The sequence below is a fragment of the Dama dama genome, chromosome 19 (genome assembly GCF_033118175.1).
Source record: "Dama dama isolate Ldn47 chromosome 19, ASM3311817v1, whole genome shotgun sequence".
Classification (NCBI taxonomy): Eukaryota; Metazoa; Chordata; class Mammalia; order Artiodactyla; family Cervidae; genus Dama; species Dama dama.
In genome coordinates this window covers 61,060,664-61,081,304 of record NC_083699.1, presented here as the reverse complement: position 1 = coordinate 61,081,304, position 20,641 = coordinate 61,060,664, and the positions used below count along the sequence as shown (strand labels likewise).

General features: G+C 39.2%; 1 protein-coding gene across 1 annotated transcript in view; it reads right to left on the bottom strand.

Annotated features, from left to right (window-relative positions):
• The window catches only part of CCDC80 (coiled-coil domain containing 80), a 32,837-nt gene that overhangs the window by 7,063 nt on the left and 5,133 nt on the right, over positions 1 to 20,641 (bottom strand). The window contains exons 3-5 of the mRNA XM_061167230.1: positions 14,290 to 14,446; positions 4,203 to 4,339; positions 2,298 to 2,446 (exon numbers count right to left, since the gene is read on the bottom strand). Of these exons, the coding sequence (XP_061023213.1) occupies positions 2,298 to 2,446; positions 4,203 to 4,339; positions 14,290 to 14,446 (443 nt within the window). The remainder of the gene's footprint in view (positions 1 to 2,297; positions 2,447 to 4,202; positions 4,340 to 14,289; positions 14,447 to 20,641) is intronic.

Below are 20,641 nucleotides of genomic sequence, written 5' to 3'. Positions count from 1 at the left end.
TTAATTACTTGCTTTGTGCTAAGTTCTAGGCTATCATTACCTTTCGTATTGAATTTACCTTTCATAATGATCTTAAGAATAGATAAACTTATTATCTCCATTTTGCAAATGAAAAAACTAAAGCCCAAAGAGGTTAAGCAATAAGTCCAAGGTCACACAGCTGAAAAGTGAAAAACCAGGAATCAACTTCAGGGTTATCTTACTCATGCCTTTAAGTAATATACTATTCCACTTTAATTTTTAAGATCAATGGTACTTATCAGCACAATGATTCCATGAGTTGTGACCATAAGTCACAGATAACCATAGGACATCTAAATTATAATCATAGGCCATTCTGACTATCCATAACAGATGTATATTCCTGAAACAGCAGTGAATATAAGAACTTGTAGTCTTTTACACTGGAAGAAAAATACATTTGCTTATGTGTTGTAGGGCCCTATCTAGTTCAAAAGGCTTTAGATGGAAAATATGTATAATTTCTTAAGAATTTAAAAAATGCAAATGCAAATCGGTGATCAACTTGAATGAGCATTGCAAGCATTGTGAGTGAACAAAAGTGAGATAATGCCAGCTTTTCCTTTGAAGTTTTGAAACCCATGACATGTGATTATAAAAAGAACCTCTACCTGGAAATGGCACAGATAATTCATCATCATGTCTGTAACTGCAGGTCTCATGGCTGGCCTAAATCCTGAGTTGTAAATAATACCAATGAGCTAGACGATAACTGTCTGCTTTACAAATCAGGCTATCTGAGTTTAGGGGTTAGTTCAATAGGTATACATCTTTCAGTACTGGAAGATTTAGAATTAAGAAGAGGAAGTTTGGAAAGAATCAAAATTATAGTAATAATATATTTTCCTAAGAAGGAGCCTAATTTTCTTTACGAATTTATGTTCTTGTGAAACTTAAGAGTATCTGGCTTAAAATGATAGCCTTGAAACTCCAAACTAGGAAGTGTGATTTGAGTACGTGGTTTAGTTGCATGATTTTAGGTTGAAATCTTACTAAGCATATACAGTTACTGGAACATTTGAGAAAACTTCACTGTATTTGCAAGATTAACTTATTAAACTTATGGATCATTTAAATACCCAGAAAGGTTGTATTTATTTCAAGCAATTGAAAGAAATATGGTAAATGTAAAATGACTGTTTTAACACCCAAAACTCTGTCCCCAAGATTTGATTTGGCACCGATGCAAAGAGGCCGAGCTTTCAGCATCACTGACACTTAACTCAGTGATGAAAGTTATTTGATCTCCATTAGCCGAAGTGGTCTCCATTAGTGTGAGAATAGTTACAGTATTTATATCATGTGATTATTGTGAAACAACAGGAGGGAAGATGAAGTGCTTGGCACAAAAGGTGATTACAGCAACACTGAAGTGGAGGTAGGGCTACCTGCTCTTGTTATTCTCACGGTGAAAGATTTTTAAGGCAGGTTAATTGGAAGCATAGCGACAACATACCTAGAAAATTATAAACTGAAAACTTGGATGAATGGTGAGTCCCATGCTCTTCACAATCATGATGTTATCTCCTAAAAGACCCAAGCTTCCCGAATCTAGAGGAATTCAGATTATCTATTTCCTAATCATAGAATTTTTGCTGCTGTAGGTGAAATTTCTGCATCCCTGCACTCCTTAAAGTCCCAAAGATTTGTAGAATTTTCATCCATCATGGGGGAAGGGATGAAGAAGGGGAAAAGTAGGGTGGTTTTTTTTTAAAAAACACTTTTTTGTGTATGTACCGGAGTTTCCCTACAAGGGTTTTCAACAAACCACACTCCCCAAGGAATCAGGGATCTGGGTCAGGAGAATTTCTCCTTTTAAGGTCTTAGTGGAACTTCTGTTGTTCTCTGCAGAGCTGGAAGGAAGTAGAAAATTAAGCAGTGTTCCAAATCCCATTTGGAACTAGAAAGGGCCCAATAAATGTAAGTACAATATACCAAGCCCCCCAGATTGATTGAATGAATTAACCCTTACAGGTCAGAATTACGTATCAGTGTCCCAAAAAAAAGCAGAAGAGAAAGAAAAGACTTATCCAAAGCCACCAAATCAACACTCAAGCTTGGAACTGATCCCAGCCAGCCTTGCAATCAGAGCCACTTCCAACAGGACAAGAATAAGCCTACTGGGCAGAGTGCTGTGAAGCAGACAGACACTTCCCCTTCTCACAGGGAAGGTCACCCTGCACAGACACGTCTGCTTTGTGTTTCTCTGGGGTTTTCATTAGCTCACTCAGAACGCTCTCCTGCCTTCCTCCTCGGTGTCTCCAACGGAGATGTACCTGGATAGGAAGTTTTCCAGTGACTGCTTCTTGTCTTCCTTGCAAATGATGCCGTCCTTCTTCTGCTTTTCCATGTCTTTGATTCGGGACTGGAAAGTATCGATCAAATCGAACACAGACTTCATTGCTATAGGCACCTCATAATATTGCTGTTGAAGGAAAAGTAGGAAGTACATAATGCATTAAGGTGTTTCTTCCCTCTGTCCAGAGGGTGGAGAGCCTGGGAGAATTCATGGGAGCTCTGGGAAAGACAGAGCCTGGAGGGCTTATTTGTTTATAAACTCTCTCCTGCAATAGTCCTCTGCTGAGGTTTTGAGGTTCTGAATCCACGAAACAACTGCCTTTACATTCCATGAGGATTTCTTCTTCACGTCACTCTTTTTATTGGAAAGGGTCCATGCCTTCTTCACCACACATATCCTAGATTTACTTCCCTGTTTCTGGGATTAACCTGGTTCCTGTTCATTACACAACTGGAGAGAAAGGCAGAAACTCTGTACCTAACACAAAAAATCAAATGCAAGAACATGTAAGAGTATCTGACCTCAGCAATAAGGGTGATTTTCCACCAGAAGGATGCCTGCTCTGTGGTCATCAGGAATCTACATGGGATGCCCCTAGTGGTTGAGGGTTAAGACTCCATGCTGCCAACGCAGGGGCTATGGGTTTGATCCTTGTTGGGGGAAGATTACACATGCCTCGTGGCACAACCAAAAAGTAAACAAATAAATGAATAAACAATCTATATAAACTCTTTGTGATTCCCAGGGACTATTTTATTGAGTGAGCATTACTTAAAATTAGGTCATGTTTGCTAACATATTCTCAGAACAAAAAAATTGGGGACTCTAAGTTAAGGATAATGAAATTCAGTTTCCTGCCTCAAAGCTGCCTGGACTTAGAACAGCAACCTGAAATGGATTTGGGAGCTGGCTGAGCATAATCAGTGTAAGTTAGAGAGAGAAGTCTGGACATGGCTTGGAGCTTTGCCCTCAATGGGAATTTAGTTAATCATGAAATGTGTAAGCTGGCAGACACCTTAGGGATCATCTAGTCCATCCTTTCACATTAGAGGTGGCAAAACACAAAAGCAGAATGAATTATTGAAGGGATCTCTCTCCAGATCCAGAAAAATACTTCAGGCTGACCTAGCTATTCTAATAGCCCAGGCAGCCTTTTTCCTAAGGATTTTCATGTAAGCATGGGCTCTGGAATCAATCTGTGTGTGTATGAAGTCTAACATTAACTGGGTGAAGTTGGGCAAGTTACTTAACAACTCTAGATTCCTGGCCTCTTTGAAACGAAGATAATACTTGTTATTTCTCTTATAAGTTTGAGATAAGAATTGTAAATATTTGAGGTGAGTGCTTGGCATAATGAAAGAACTCAATAAAGTTAGTTATTATTGTTATTATTATTATTATGACTACATGGCATAATTTTTCATGGTTCAGAACTTTTGCCCCTATCATAGGAAGAAATTAGGTGTAAAACCCTACTGTTTTGCCCATGCTGAATCAGGAGATAAATTTCCAGGTTCTTCCAAAGTATGCCTATATTAAATCTGAGTTTTCTTAAAACAGAAGCTAAATGCTCTTCACTTTTTATCACCAGGGTCTGACACATCATAACCATTCAACAAGTGTCTAGTGAAGGCATAACTTTAATGTTACAGAAGAATTTAGTCTGAGTCAAGTAACTGAGCTACAGGGGGTCATCCAATCCAATATTTTCCATAGACCACAAATTCTATAGGACAGTGGTAACTATTTGGACCATTTCCAAACTTTCCCATTTATGAAATAATTTGTGCTCAGTTGTATGTATAATAGACTCACTGATCCCCCCAAAATGAGTTTCTCTCTTAAGGAATGGCACTGCACCACCCAAAACAGGAACCCATACCTTGACTCTGAGGTCCACATCTGTGAGCACCATAAAGAAATCATTGTAGGTCATTCCATATTCCTTCCTCAGCTTGCTGATGAGATGCTGGTCTACCAAGTCCTCTTCATCAACAACTCGCATAGGTTTCTCATTGTCTTAAGGCAAATGAAATGTGAATAAATACGGATGTGACAAAAACAGAAATCAGTGGGAAACCAAAGGGTGGAGGATCTGAGCCTCCATCTGGAGTTAATTAGAACTGCTTTCATTAGTTGCACACATTCAAATAGTACTTTGTTTGAACTAATGTTTCTGAAGTGAACAAATATAGAAACAAATGAATAAATAAGCTCATTTTGAAAGTCACTCTTCCAAAGATGATTGAACCCCATCTCTGCCCACCCTGGTTATAGTGAATCAGAAGGAGCAACTTTAGAATGAAGCTACTGAGTCATTCCTGGAAGAAGATTGCCAACTCAGCCTGGGGATGAGTCATTATTGCGATTTACCAGGGAAACAGACCCAGATTCTTTGGTTAAGCTTTATTTCACTTAAAATTTTATTTTAGTTTTAGTTATTTATTTAAGTCTAAAATTGGTGTCTGTTCCTTCCTTTTATTAGAGACTTTTTTTTGGGACACAGTGAACTATGTCATTGCTATGTGTGTGTATATTAGTCACTTGGTCGTGTCCAACTCTATGCAACCCCATGGACTGTTGCCAGCCAGGCTCCTCTGCCCATGGAATTCTCCAGTCATTGCCATAAAGAAAAATAAAAAGCCTATGTTCAAGTCTGGTCATTTGACTCCAAAAAATCAAGCTTTTCGTAAGATAAATTTTGTAAGTGAATACAAGGTTAAGTAAAATGTTGCTGAATTTATAGAAGTTCTTAATGCTATATATATATATATATATATATATATATATACATATATATTCAAATATCAAGCCCTGAAAACTGTTATAATTCAGAGAGGTTCCTGCAGGTGCCACTGGGTTAATGGGAAGTATGAACATGACAAACTATTAATACCATGCCTGGAAAACACTTTGGAAATGATAGACGGGTTTATTTACTTCTTTCATCCCATACAGGTCACAGTGCTTCCCTCAACCCTGTTAAAATTTTTACTGGTAGAATAATCCCCTGTGTTTTAAAAAAATTTACAAATGTTAAAGTTAGCAAATATGTGATAATAAATCTATTACAGAAGGAAATTTACTGGTTATTATCAACACTGTTACCCAATGAATAGTACTACAGTAGAAAAAAACACAATTTTGTATCTACAAAGGTGATACAGCCAAGTATCACAAACTATTCTGCTTTTATTGATATAAAGGGGGCAATTATAATTTAGTTATTACTTTGGTTTACTTGATTAAGACTGTTGAAAGTATATAAATAAGAAGCTTGATTCTTCCAAGTAGGTCATAATGAGAGGGGAAAGAATACTATCATTAATAAAATATGTTAATTTAAAAGAATTGTTAAGTTCTTCATGCTGTTGGTTTTTGTTTAGTTTATCTATTGAGTAAAAATAGCAACTTGCAGAATAAAATACGAAGTATGATGTTATTCTTGGTTAAAAGGAAATAAAGCAAAAGAAAATACACCCATATGGGAATATACATAGGAAAAACTCCAGAAGGACATAGAGCTAATAATAATAGTTGCCTCTGGGGAGTGAGAAGAGGTGAGGTAGAAACTTTGACTGTTTACTCTATGTGAGTCTATATTATTTAAATTTTAACAAGGAGTGTATTTTATTTTGTGATTAATAATATTAATATGAATTATGATGATGAAGGAAATCATTAAAAAACTGATTCGTAAGCATCCTTAACAACTAATGTTCTGATTTTAACACTTTACAAATCAGATTTTATCTTGAACCTAGGAATGCTATTTTTAATCCTCAATATACATTCATTTTTGCTTTTGATGATTCGGAACTTCTTATTAAATTTATCCAGATTCTGCCAAAGCTCTCTAGTCTTCGTTAAGGGTAGCAGGGCATAAAAGCAAACATTCCTTAGAATATATCCTATAAATTGTCCACATGGTCCCAATCCAGCTAAAATGATTCATAGATCCAAGCCCATTTTGTGGGATTTGGTCATTTCACACAACCTGCCCCTGGACCTAAGATTTTTGAGGAGGGACAGCTGGGAGGGTGAGCTCTGCTGTGTGCCGATGAGGACTGGCCCTGTAAATGAAGCACTTGCCTAGTTTCCCACCCTTTAAGAACTCCAACTCCAAAAGTCAGTGGTTAAATTCAGGTAGTAGTAAATTTCTTCATGTATTTGTTTTTCCATGTCTGACTATAGACAGCAACGACAATGCAGAAAAATTCAACTTCAAAGGCAACTTATTAAACACCACCTGTATGTCAGGCATTGTATGTAAAGCCTCCATTTGTGACTGCTGCCTCTCTGTGATACCCATGGTTTCTCCTCCTCCTCCTTCTCATCCCTAAATTCAGGTCATTCCTCCAATGTCCTGGGACAACTTCAGCTCTCCCTTTGCTTCAGGAGCTCCAAATCTGCTCTGGCAGTTTTTCAAAGTAGGATTCACTGTATACCTTCATCATGAACACCTGGAAGGCATGTTAAAATTACAATCCTTGGACCCAGATTTATCTGTCATGGCCCCAGGAGCACCAATCAGTTGTCTCAGGGCCAGGAACCAGGCAATTAGGAAATACCCTACAGCCCCAAGCCTAACCAGCTCTTCACCCAGCTCACCTTGTGTTTCCCATGGAAACCCCAATAATAACCATGGTCTAGGCTCTCTCTTCACTCTGGCTTCTGCTTCCTGACCAAAACTTGGTGTTCCTCCCATGACCTTGTGAGGTGTGGTGCAGTTTCCTTTTTGGGTAATGAATGAGTAATATATTCCATTTTCCTTTGGCATTCTGGTCTTTTGAGTGTCACTGACTTTGCTGCACCACCAGACCTTAATAAACTCTCTCCTGAAGTAATGCACAAAGTAAATAAAACATACTTATAAGGCACTTAAAATATAATTATCCTATTCAAGAAGTCAGTATAGACCAAAAACCTCTTGGTTGCATTTTGGATAAATCTGGAGGTAAAGACTCCAGCAGAGGCTGAATTGTTTTTAGTTGATAATGGATAAATTTAACTAATTTTGTTGTCAATCCACTTGTTCCTTCCTGTTTTACTCTATGAGTGAGTTGTTTCCCTGCCTAGCACTCAGTTGTGAGATGAGTGAGTGACTGAATTGAATGGGTATGTGAGAATAGCCTGGCCATTTCTGATCTCAAAGCTGAAGCTCACATTTGGTCCCTAGAAAGAACAATTTGTCTTATCTGTGAAGAATGTGTGCTGTCAGGTGCTTTTCTGTCCTACAGACTGACTATTAAACCTAAAAAGGTATTTAAAATTTATTTGAAAAATATGTTTAGAAATCTTTAGTGACTTCACTTAATTTACCAAATTAAGTTTGAATTCTCTCTCCTGGTATTTGAAATTCTCTAAAATTGGGTGCCAATCTACATTTCTAGACCTCTCTTCCCTTCTCTCTGCCACTCGACTTTCTGCTGTAGACCAAATTTAACTGCAAATCAGAATCACTTGAGCAACACTTTTAAAACAAACTCCTGAACTCCACCCCCAAACTAGGTCAGTATCTTATAACGAATACCTATAAATTGAGATTAAAAAAACCAACAACCCAATAGAGAAATAAGCAAAGGACACTAAAAACAAAGTATAAAGTTGCCTGAAATATATGAAAAAAATCTTCAAACACATTTATAAAAAGAGAAATGCAACCCAATACTATATCACATTTAAGATACCATTTTTCACATACAGCATTGGCTAAAAACATTCACAAGTTTGATCATACATTCTATTGAAGATGTTTGGAGATATGGACATTCTTACACATTTTTGGTGGTTTTGCAACATCATACAACTTGCATGGAGAGAAATTTGGTGATATCTACCAAAGCTAGATATACTTTCCATTTGGCCCAACAATCTTACTTCTCAGAATCTATTGTAAAGAAATACCCACATACATAGAGTGATATGTGTACAGGTTAATTCTGAAATTGTTTGTAATAACAATATACTGAAAGCAATCCAAATGTTCCTCAACAAGGGGAGTGGTTAAATAAACTACGGTAGAATCTCAGAATAGCTTAATAAAGAATGAGGAAGATCTCAATGTACTAATAAGAAAAGATCTCCGGAAATACACTTAGGTGAAAAACAATGCAAAACAGATATATAATATACTATTATTTGTACCAGAGATCAAATTGCCAATATCCGCTGGATGATAGAAACAGCAAGAGAATTCCAGAAAAACATCTACTCTGCTTCATTGACTATGCTAAAGTCTTTGATTGTGTGGATCACAGTAAATTGGGGAAAATTCTTCAAGAGATGGGAATTTCAGACCACCTTACCTGTCTCCTGAGAAATCTGTATGCAGGTCAAGAATCAACAGTTAGAACCGGACATGGAACAACAGACTGGTTCCAAATTGGGAAAGGAGTACATCAAGGCTGTATATTGTCACCTATTTATTTAACTTATATGCAAAGTACATCATGCGAAATGCCAGGCTGGATGAATCACAAGCTGGAATCAAGACTGCCCAGAGAAATATCAATAATCTCAGATATGTAGATGACGCCACCATTACGGAAGAAAGCAAAGAGGAACTAAAGAGCCTCTTGATGAAAGTGAAAGAGAAGAGTGAAAAAGTTGGCTTAAAACTCAACATTCAAAAAAATTAAGATCATGGCATCTGGTCCCATCACTTAATGGCAAATAGATAGGGAAATAATGGAAACAGTGACAGACTTTATTTTCTTGGGCTCCAAAATCACTGCAGATGGTGACTGCAGCCATGAAATTAAAAGATGCTTGCTCTTTGGAAGAAAAGCTATTACCCACCTAGACAGCATATTAAAAAGCAGAGACATTACTTTGCTATGTCTAGTCAAAGCTATGGTTTTTCCACTAGTCATGTATGGATGAACCATAAAGAAAGCTGAGTGCCAAGGAATTGATGCTTTTGAACTGTGGTGTTGGAGAAGGCTCTTGAGAGTCCCTTGGACTGCAAGGAGATCAAACCAGTCAATCCTAAAGGAAATCAGTACTGAATATTCATTGGAAGAATTGATGCTAAAGTTGAAGCTCTAATACTTTGGTCACCTGATGTGAAGAACTGACTCATAAGAAAAGACCCTGATGCTGGGCAAGATTGAAGGCAGGAGGAGAAGGGACAACAGAGGATGACATGGTTGGATGGCCTCACCAACTCGATGGACATGAGTCTGAGCAAGTTCTGGGAACTGGTGATGGACAGGGGCCTGGCATGTGGCAGACCCTTTGGGGCAAAGGGTCAATTTTTCAGATGCTTCTGTGGGGTCACAAAGAGTCAGACACGACTGAGCGACTGAACTGAACTGATTGTTTGTGTAAAAAGAAGGGAAAAGGAATAAGGAACTACTGTGTAGCACAGGGAACTGTATTCAATATTTTGTAATAATCTGTAACAGAAAAGAATCTGAAAAAGAGTTTATAATGATACATACATGAATCACTTCGCTATATACCTGGAACTAACACAACACTGTAAATCAGCTATATTTCAAGTGAAAAAAAAAAGATTTTTCCAACTCAAGGTAATAAAACACTTTTCTGAGAGAGAAGGGGAATATAGGTATCTATATTGATTTGTGTTTGCATAAAGAAGACATTAAATGGATCAACAAGGAATCATAAACATTACTGTGGCAGCAGAGAATAATAAGGGTCAAGAATGGGTGTAAGACTTGTCTGTTGATGCCTTTTTATATAGTGTTGACATTGGAATCCAAAAAATGTATCATTTGTTTAAAAAACTGAATAAAAGCAAAAAGTACTTTTGATAGCGTCATCATCTATCAAGAAAAAAAATCTACTCAGTTTCAAGGCTCCTCCTTTAAATCCACTCCCTTTTCAGAACTCTGTGATACATACAATACTGTGATAACTGTAACTGGAAGAGCTTGTCCCTCCACCACATTCTTCAGGCACTTGTTTTATACACTTGACTTATCAGGTACTTTTAATCCCTTGCTTGTCAGGGGTTGATCTTGACAGTGATAAGCTTGATGTTAGAGGCAGTGCAATGGGTGGTCACACAAGTTAGGGGACAAACTGATTGATAATCAAAACCTGAATAAACAGAGAGGGACACCAAAGGCATTGTTTGAAAGTTTGATCACTCATCTTCTCTCAGCACAGAGTGGCAGGGTCTAGAGAAGGCAGCTGCCAGGCATTACCATCCCTTACCAAGAAGGGAGGAATTGGGACAAAGGGTCAATTTTTCAGATGCTTCTGTGGGAAAGCAGCATTTCTGCCTTATTATGGATCCGGATGGTTGTGAGGTTGTCCATAAAGGACAATTCTCAACAGGATAAAAGACAGAATATCCTAGGCTGAAATGGATTCCATCAGTCTCAGGTATAAAAGTTACTCCAGAGACTCACCTAGGAATTCCCTACTCTTATGACTAAGGAATCAGAATTGCCTCTCCTTGTTGCCACATTCCACTTCCACCAACTATTCCTCTTTCCTTTTTTCATTCCTTCAGAAGAAGCTATCAAAAAATTGCCTTCTTCCCCCCAAAAAATTAGCTCTTAAAGTTTAGTGATCAATACCAGTGTCAAAAATATTTTTCACCTATATATTTCGCTAAGCATATAAATAGACATATATACATGCCCACTATGTTTTCCTCCCTCTTCTCTTTTCATTCTGTAATAAAATGCCTTTAGCCAGCAACTCCTTCCCACCTGACAAACTTCCTCTATAATCCATCCTCTTAGCATAGACACCAATATTTCTATCTCAAATTGATATTTTAAACACCTCTGACAATTAAAAATGCCTTTGTGTGTTAGGTCACTCTGTTTTTTATCTTTAAAATTTTTTTTCTTTATTTTTAATTTGTGTGTGTGTGTATGTTGGGTCATTCTAAACCCTCATGTATAATACACTCTGGGCTGCCAAAACCAGATAGACTTATTCTGCACTGGAATTTTCTCAAGAATGAATAACTTTCATTAGGCTAATGACTGAAATCTTAAAGTAGGCTTCCTGGTATGTATAGGTTCATCACCTATAATCCAAATACATTTAGCAAGATGGACCGGCTGGTGAGTACAGCCCACACTGTAGCTGGATGTGGGCCTCTGTTTTTAAGGCCCCATAAAAGTCTGGAAGAGTAGAGAGTGCTTGATTTATTTTTAAGGAAAGTAAGGCCATCTGACAGATTTCCAGCTGAAAATCGGTCAAGGCTGGAGATTGGTTTACTGAGACCATGGTGCATGCCAACTTCTATTTCCTCATGGCTGACTCCCAGTCTTGGCTGAATGCACTACAGCATTTCTCATAAAGGTAACCTGGGACATGACACAAGGAGAGACAGGCCTTCCAGGAATTAGATGAGGAACAAAATCAAAGGCCCCCCAAATCATGTCCAAGCTGCCATTCAATGAGTGGCAAACAACCAAATCACAATACCTGACTTCCAATAAGGCAGAAAAGAAAATCTTCATCCTCTACAGTTCATATTCAATCCAGATGTCTAAAAGACATCAGGATTCATGCTAACAGGTTGCCAAGGCAGCACCAGATGTTTGTAACAGTTAGGACCATGCACAGGTTGAGGTGGAAGACATAATGATTTTTCCAAAATTCTCTGAAATAAGGAATGAGAATTCTTTGTGTGAGTTGGTGGGTGACACATCTGATACCAGGAACACCTGGTGGAAGAAGGCTTTCATCACCAGCCAGCAAGTCTCTGTACTGGATTGGGTGCCTACTTCCTCTCAAGACATTTGGATTATAATCAAGCTCACTGGCTCCTGCTACTATTTGACAATCCTGGAAGCCAAAGGTTGACTCCCAGTTAAGCACCAAACATGTGGCTTTGCAGTATTAGTCTCTTGGGCTTCAGTTTTGTCACCTACAGGATTAGGGCAGCCTGACCCTGAGGAGCAGCTGTGAGGATTCCTTGTTAATAAGCAGAAAGCAATTACAAGTATTTTTCAATTATAGTGCTCTAGGCCCTCTGACAGCTCATTGATCTCCAGATCAAATGGTAGTGATGACCACAGTAACAGCATTAAATCCTCATCATCACCTATGAAATGGATATAACTATGTTCTAAGCTGAGACTTAGGAAGTAACTTGCTCAAGGTTACATGCAAATACATTATGACTGTGGATTTGAACCTCGTTGACTCTAGAACCTCTTTTGTGTCTTTTGCATGTATGATTATTGGTTGTTGTTGGTAAGGACTCTTACCAACAAAGAGTAAGGTAACTCTCTCTTTTTGTTCTCCCTGAAAAACATATGCATTGTAAGGAATAAATGTCCACAAATCAATCACTGCTCCACTAATGACTTATGATAAGACATTGAAAAAGTGAAGCTGCTCAGTCATGTCCAACTCTTTGTGACCCCATGGACTGTAGCCTGCCAGGCTCCTCCATCTATGGGATTCTCCAGGTAAGAATCCTGGAGTGGGTTGCCATTTCCTTCTCTAGAGGATCTTCCTGACCCAGGGATAGAACCCAGGTCTCCTGCACTGCAGGCAGACTCTTTACCATCTGAGCCACCAGGGGCTCCTAATACATTGGAAAAGATGCTATTTATTTTCCTTTTGAACTATCTCAGGGAAAAGTGAGCCAATAAAAATAGAGAATGCACAGCTGAAACTTCATACCTAAATAAATTAGGGAGACTGGCTCGCCAACACTGTACCTATAGTAAACAATACTGTATTGCACACTTAAAAATTAGTTTAGGATAGATCTCACACTAAGTGTCTTTACAAAAGTAAAAAATACATACATGATTTAGAAAGCTAGACTATGTTAAAAATCAACAGACATTATCATGACTTAATTACAACTGATATGTGTTCATAGCACCAAGAGTATGTGACAGAAAAATCCGTGAAGTAAGATGTTATATGTAATGAAGTTAAATGTTAATTAATGGAGGGACTTCCCTGGTGATCTAATGGTTAAGACTCTGTACAGGAGAGGGCAAGGGTTCGATTCCTGGTAGGTGAAGTAAGATTCCCACATGCTGTGGTAAGGCCCCTCACTCCCTCAGAAATTGCTACCTAATGGGAAAAAGTATGCTTTATGTGCTTTCAGACAAAATATATTTTATGAAAAATATGCAGGATATGCAAATGGCACAAAAAGGATTTTCATTATAGTTGAAACAACAGTAAACAAAAGTAGAAAAATTATGTAAGAAAGAAAGATTTTTGTTTTTAAATAAAGCTCTAGAGATGTAATAATTTTAAAAGAAACTGGGTGGGTCAGATCTGGGGCTTCTGACCATGAGACATAACTACTCACAGTAAATTTTGCCATGTTCCCACGAGAACCATGGCGAGTTAGACCTTAGCTGCTCAACACTGAGTTGTATGCGTCACATGCATCATTAATATGAAAAATTGTGAAAACTCTACATTCAGCCAAATTCTTCTGCTTTCCAAAAGGATGTGGGCGCCATTCAGTCCATATTTCCAGTGACTTTTCATTTAGTTTCACAGCTTCTCTCAGCCCCTGCTCACTCTCCCCGAGCCTGGCCAGAGTCAAGGACTCTGAAGGGTGTGCGGGACCCTATTTATGAGGGAGTTGCCTGCAGCATAGAGGCTGAAGGAGGATCAGATGGTGCTGCTCACAGGCGAGAAGACGCAGGATACAGAAGAAAGTGTCAGAATACCTCTCTGGCTATTCTACGTCAGAATACCCGCCCCCCCCCCCCCCACCCCTGCCCCACTGAATTACTTCTCTCCTTTTCCCCCATCTTACTGACTTTCAAACTGTAGACTGCATATTTTTCATTTAAGTGTTCAAAACTTAAGCCAGAACCATCCAAGACAGTTACATAAGTAGTTAGGCAGACTGACCTTTGTTACCACAAGAAAGCCCTCTGTGAAACCCAAATTTTCCTTTTGATTCCCCACCGACCTCTCCTATAAGGCATGCCCCACCTTAGCTAAGAGAAAAGCAATAATATAATAATTAAGTTGTTTCAGAGAACCTAGCTGGAAGTGGTCGATTTTCATGGTGCTGTTGTTGACAGGGCCGAAGATAGTGATCACGGAGACTTTCCTGGTGGCCATCTTGCAGAAACTTTCCAGATACTCATCTCGCTGCTGCACATACATGCTGTTTTCAGCCTTGGGAGTGGTGATCAGCTGGAGGAGGGAAAAAGCAAGCAAAAAATTAACTCAGAGTGATAGTTTCACACTGAGGGAAAAGTCAGAGGGATGATCTGGAATAGAGGGCTGATGGTGACTGACAGGATGTGTGTGTTAGTCGCTCAGTCACGTCCAACTCTTTGTGACCCTATGGACTATAGCCCACCAAGCTCCTCTGTCCATGGAATTCTCCAGGCAAGAATACTGGAGTAGGTTGCCATTCCTAAACTAGACTGACACCTAAACTGGAAAGCCAAAAGAGACTATTTGGAAAGGCCTTCTTAAAAAAATGATTCCAGACAGTTTAGAGTTTCTGCTCACTTCCGCTGTCATTTGCCTTCATTATCGGTCTCCATGTGTCTTGGTTTTCTCATTTATGAACTCTGCACAGGAATATTTCTTTCACAAGGCTGTTTGTTGTAAGCATTACATGACACTTGGCATGCAATAATTGTCCAATAAATGCTATCTCTCTCCCTTTATTTTGATCTTCATTACCTTAATTGGCTGCTCAGACACTCGTGAATTCGGTGGCTACCACTATTATTTCACATCTTAGGGGGCTGAGGTTCATAGCCAGGTCTTGGGCACTATGAAACACTCCACAACTTAGAATTTTCATTAAGTAAACTTGCAGAGAATTTTTAGAATGGCCCTTTGGCCCAGTTTTGTCTCAGAATATAATCATTGTCACATTGGGCCTGCACAGAGCTCATGGTGGATGTCTTTGATGCTGAAACCCTCCAAAAGGATGAATTTTTCTCTTTCTGTTCAGCCTTCTTTCCAATTCAAACCTGGCATTTTTCACCTAGCCCCTGTGTCTCTCTCACTCAATTTGACCCCCTGACTTCCCCTGAGGAAAAAGAAGACAGAGCAATAAAAAGAGATGCTTTAACCACCAACTGTCTGGGAAAACACAGATTTCACTATTTTGGATAAACTGAGGATACTCTTATTTTTCGAGATTCCTCTTGAACTCTCTCCCTAAGAATGCCTCAAAGTTGTAATCTAGCCAGATATAAAAGTCTTTCTACTATGGTGATTACTTTTGTTGCCTTTTCCTGAGTCTTCTCCAATTTTACTAGCTTCTTCCTGAAGAGAACCAGGATTGTGTAGCACATCCAACGAATGTGTGGGCGTGTGCTGTTTGCCCTGAGGTGGAAGGACATGAAATTTTATTCTGATGATGACCAGGGTTTTTTTAATCTCTCTAAATGGCACCCCACTCCAGTACTCTTGCCTGGAAAATCCCATGGACAGAGGAGCCTGGTAGGCTGCATTCCATTGGGTTGCTAGGAGTCGGACACGACTGAGCGACTTCACTTTCACTTTTCACTTTCATGCATTGGAGAAGGCAATGGCAACCCACTCCAGGGTTCTTGCCTGGGGAATCCCAGGGACGGGGGAGCCTGGTGGTCTGCCATCTATGGGGTCGCACAGAGTCGGACACGACTGAAGCGACTTAGCAGCAGCAGCAACCCCAAACAGCTTAATCAATTGATGTCTGCAAAAAACACAGTTTAGTCTGTGTTTTGAATGATGAGAAACCTAGGCAGGAACCTAGGCAGGTTTCTCATTAGCTCAGAGGCCAGCCTCTATATGCTCTCTCTCTCTCATTCTTTGTTGTTGTTGTTGTTGTTGTTGCGGGGGGGGGGGGGGGGTGGGGTGGGGGTGGGGGGTGGGGGCTCACAGCATGGTGGAGCTTGTGGGGTCTTAGTTCCCTGACCAGGGATTGAATTGGACCACCAGAGATTTCCCCCATCTATACACTTCCTTTCATTTGACCAATTTATCAAGCACTTTTCTATTTAACCGTCTAACCTTACAAAATATTCCTGAAATTTGTGGCTATTAGCTTGGCATTTTGCAGAAGGGAAGTCACCATGTTGTTAAACTGTTTATCAAATACTTTATCAAGATAGTAATAAATCTGGTCCCAGCTCATTTTGCTGTTTATTTTGCTCTGTCCAAAATGTATTTATTATGGCCTGCAGGCATTCCCTTCTAAGAATTCTCTGTGCTTGACAAAATAGTATCCTTCATGGAAATCAAAATGAATTCAATAGCTTTTGAGTAGAACATTAACGATTTTTCCACGATGAAGCTTTTGTTTATGTTTTCTCAGATTGTTATTTATTTTAAGAAGACATGATTTCATCTATTTTTGATTTTGTGTTTATGTACCTCTCCAGATGGACAGGGTGGATAGGAAATGCTTGTTTTAGAAATATAATTCCCCAAGAGGAAAAATAATAAATTTCCCTTAATTTATTCATTGATTCATACTTAGCCTTAAAAAAGATTTAAGGAGGCTATAGAAAGATATAGTGATGGTATTTTTGCTTTGTTAGTTTTTTAATTAGCTACATGGCATTTGAAAATATTTCTTTATGCTTTGAAGGTAGTCCATATCTAGGTGTTTCGTTTTCAGTTGGTATATTTTAGTCTTTTATTTTTGGCTTGTCTTGGCTCACAGACACACTATTTTGAAACACATAAAATGAATGTTTAAGTGAGAAAAAAAAATAGTAAAAAAGAAATTGAAAGTAATGATTTTGGACCCCCTGACCTAAAGGAAGGCTGAAAGAAAGTAAAAGTGTTAGTCACTCAGTTCTGTCGGACTATTTGAGACCCCATGGCTGTAGTCAGCCAGGCTCCTCTTTTCATGGAATTCTACAGGTAAGAATACTGGAGTGGGCTGCCATGCCCTTCTCCAGGGGATCTTACCAACCCAGGGGTTGAACCCAGGTCTCCTGCACCGCAGGCAGATTCTTCACTGTCTGAGCCACCAGGGAAGCCCAAAAGGAAGGATAGGCTGATGTTTAGAATACATGCTCTGAAACTTCAGATCCATGCAGAGACTCCATTCCATTCATGGACCTTTACAGTCCATGGACAGATTATGCTATGACAGGATTTTAAGAGTTCTCAAAGCCCCTTCTGGTCTCTTTCTTCCTCTTGTGCATAACTGAGAATTTCAGAGAATATACAATCATACCAAACCTCATCTGCCAGGCAGCTTCTCCCATGTATCTCTGAACACAGTAGCCTTAGACTGTGGATACCCAGTGGGAAACTGCACTTAAATAAATAGAGGGCTCTGATGCTTACTTTCACCTCAGGCCCTTTGCCCAGGGAAGCCTTAACCCACCTGGGAGGTAATATTCATTTAGCATGACTCACTTCCTAGATTCTAGCCCTCCACAACCTGGCCTCAGGCTCTCTCTTGCTAACCTTTCCTCCTATTCCTCCCTTATGTGACCTCTTCACCCTGGACTGGCCTAAATTATGAAATGAAAGGAATCTACACTGACTGGCACAGAGAAAGGGTGATTGTAGTCAAAATCCGAAGACCTGCATTTTTGTCCTAGTTCAACCCCTGGCTACTCTGTAGCCTCAGCAAAGCCTTTTAACCTTCTAAACCTTGGTTTTCTTATCTTTGGAACAACTTTCCTACGAACTCATAAAGTAGTGAATCAAGCATATATACTAGTATATATATTAGATAAATATATACAGGCTATGTACACCAGAGCATCATAGATGTATGCTGCCTTTGAATAATTCACTCGCATTCCTTCCTTTGCCTTCACCCATGTCACCCTTCTCACCCAGAATCTCCTCCCCTCCCTTCCACCTTATCAGAATCTGAGTCATTCTTCAAATGCAGCATCCTCCTTAAAGTCTCATCTGTTCCACAACGATCACTTTCTCCTTTTAATTACTGTTCTTATTATCTGCGTGGCTTATCTGGAATTTATGTATTTCCTTGATTTACCATTTTGTTTAATGTTTATGTCACATCTCCATAACTAGAGTATCAATTCATCAAGGCACTGAAGCCCCAGCCCCACTACTGCCTAGTAGGTAGTAGGAGCACAGTGCTCCTCAGGTTACATCAATCACTCCTACTAGAGGTGTGGTTCCCTGCTAGATTCAGCCCACAGACATATTCCTTTACATTCAATCTGCTCCTTGAGTTTGCAACACAGAAAGTGAAGGAGGCTGATCACCTGAACTTATTTCAGTGACTCTTTCCCTGTGTATTGACATCTATGTCCCATTCATTTTCTAGTGTGGCAGTACTTCAAACAGTGTTTAAAATGTAACCATTTCCAGTCTCCTCTTTTTAAAAAGAGCATTTTAGAAGACTGAAGAGACTTAGCACAGAACTTCCCACTAAACTTTATTGTCTGGCACTTGGCCTCTTTCTAGTCTGGTGGTGATAAATCAGGGCATGTATCATGAAGCTAGAATTGTGTTGTTCTTTTTTATGTTTCTATTCCAACTTTCTAACTGGCGTGTTGGCACAAGGAGCCTCAGACCATAAGGAAGCTAGTTTGCATAAGTAAAGGGTGCAAATTGGAATGGGAAGATGCTGGGGGGAGGATATTTTAAGTCAGCTTACTCCAAGTACTGTGTTAAGCTCAAAACATTAGACTTTTACAGGATTCTGAGAAAAGGCATTCCAACTGGTAGTCTGCCTCAGTAAATAGGAGGTTTATATTCTTTCCTAAAATTAAACCAAGTAAGTAGATTATTGTCCCAATATCCAAATTTCTGTAGTAAGATTAAAAGTACTAACATACTTGAATTATGGGAGATCCAGTCTCCAAAAAATACTTGAACTTGAATTTATGTATTTCAGCATGATGAAGCTTCTTGTTCATTGACAGACAGGTCAATGGGCACAGAGCACAGCATGATGACTTTTCAGCTATACCCCACATATTTCATAAAAGACTCATCCATATTCTCAATTTTGTCATCCCCAGACCAGCATCAATCAGTCTGAGGGATTAGATTAACTGGGATTCAATGTATTGTTCTCCACTTGACTATGTGGAAAGCCAGTGAGTTGAGGTACAAACAACTAGCTGGGTTTTAAAGGAAGAAACTCTACATCAGTGCGCAACACAAAATGTTGACAGTTGGTATATCTTACTGTTTTTCTGAGTAATTCAAGATTGAAAAGGAATTTTAAGACATTTGTATTACTAACAGGTTCATTTCTGTTTCCGTTTCCCTTTATGGCACATGCCCACAGTAAGCTCACATCCCTGGGAAGACAGAACGGGGAAGTGATTGACCCTGAGTTTAAAATCAAACATACCTCAGTTTTAATTCTGGCTTTGTCATGTATTGGCTGTACACCTTGGGAAACTCCTCAATCTGTCTAAGCTTCTGTAAATGGAGTTAATTAGTCCTTCCTCATGGGATTGTTGTTAATGAAAATTAATCCACAGTCTCAGCAAAGCACCTTGCAGGATGTGCCCCTTTTGGTTGACAAGCTGAGAGACAGAAGGTTTGGACCTCTGACCTAGCTCTACCTGTAGCTCCTCTTAAGATCACTAGGATGCTATTCATCCAACTATAACCTGTACCATCACTGCCAGTGTTTCTCTAAGTAGTTAAGTGTTAAAGAAGGATATAAATAAATCAAAGGACTAGGTTATTGTCACTGAGCACCAGGTTACTGAAAATCTGGAAAGAGAAGCTAAAAGGCCTGCACAATTTCTTGGAATGCAAATCTCACTTCAGTTTGAGCACACAGGGTTAGGTTGAGGCCAGTTGGGGGGCTTATGTTGTCATCTGTACTTTAATAGTTTGGAGGCTGCTATGCTTTAATGACTATTAATTAAATCACTGAAACTTCTTGAATAACATCAGCCATGTTTGACAGGAAGAATGAATGGAAAAAAGATAAGCGGCACCAGCAAAACTTTCTCCCAGAGACATTGGTTTCCTCTCTGTCTGGTTAAAGACTCCTCTCCATCTTTTGACTTTCCGTTGCATTTATTTTATCATGCCTTTTCTAATCCATTTTTATTATCGACATTATTAGCTCTTCAGAGAACACAGTTCTGATATGATCATCAGCTGGGCACACATGGGACTGAGATGCAAGGCTGAAATGCCTCCTGTTGGTATTTTCTGTCTAATAACAATCCTGGATCTTGGTCCAAGAGCAACACTGCCATGAGCAAGCCCAGCTGGTTTCTGTTTTGCCTCACATGACATCAGCAGAAGCTGTTGTCTGAGTTTTCATTCACTAGAAATTTATGATCAGAGATACTGTTAAAAGCAGAAAAGACCCAGCCAGGCTTTCAAATCCCTGACTAAGGGAATGGAAAGAAATGAAAGGCATGACTAATATCAGGGATATAGTATGAAAACCCCTTTCTTCTGACT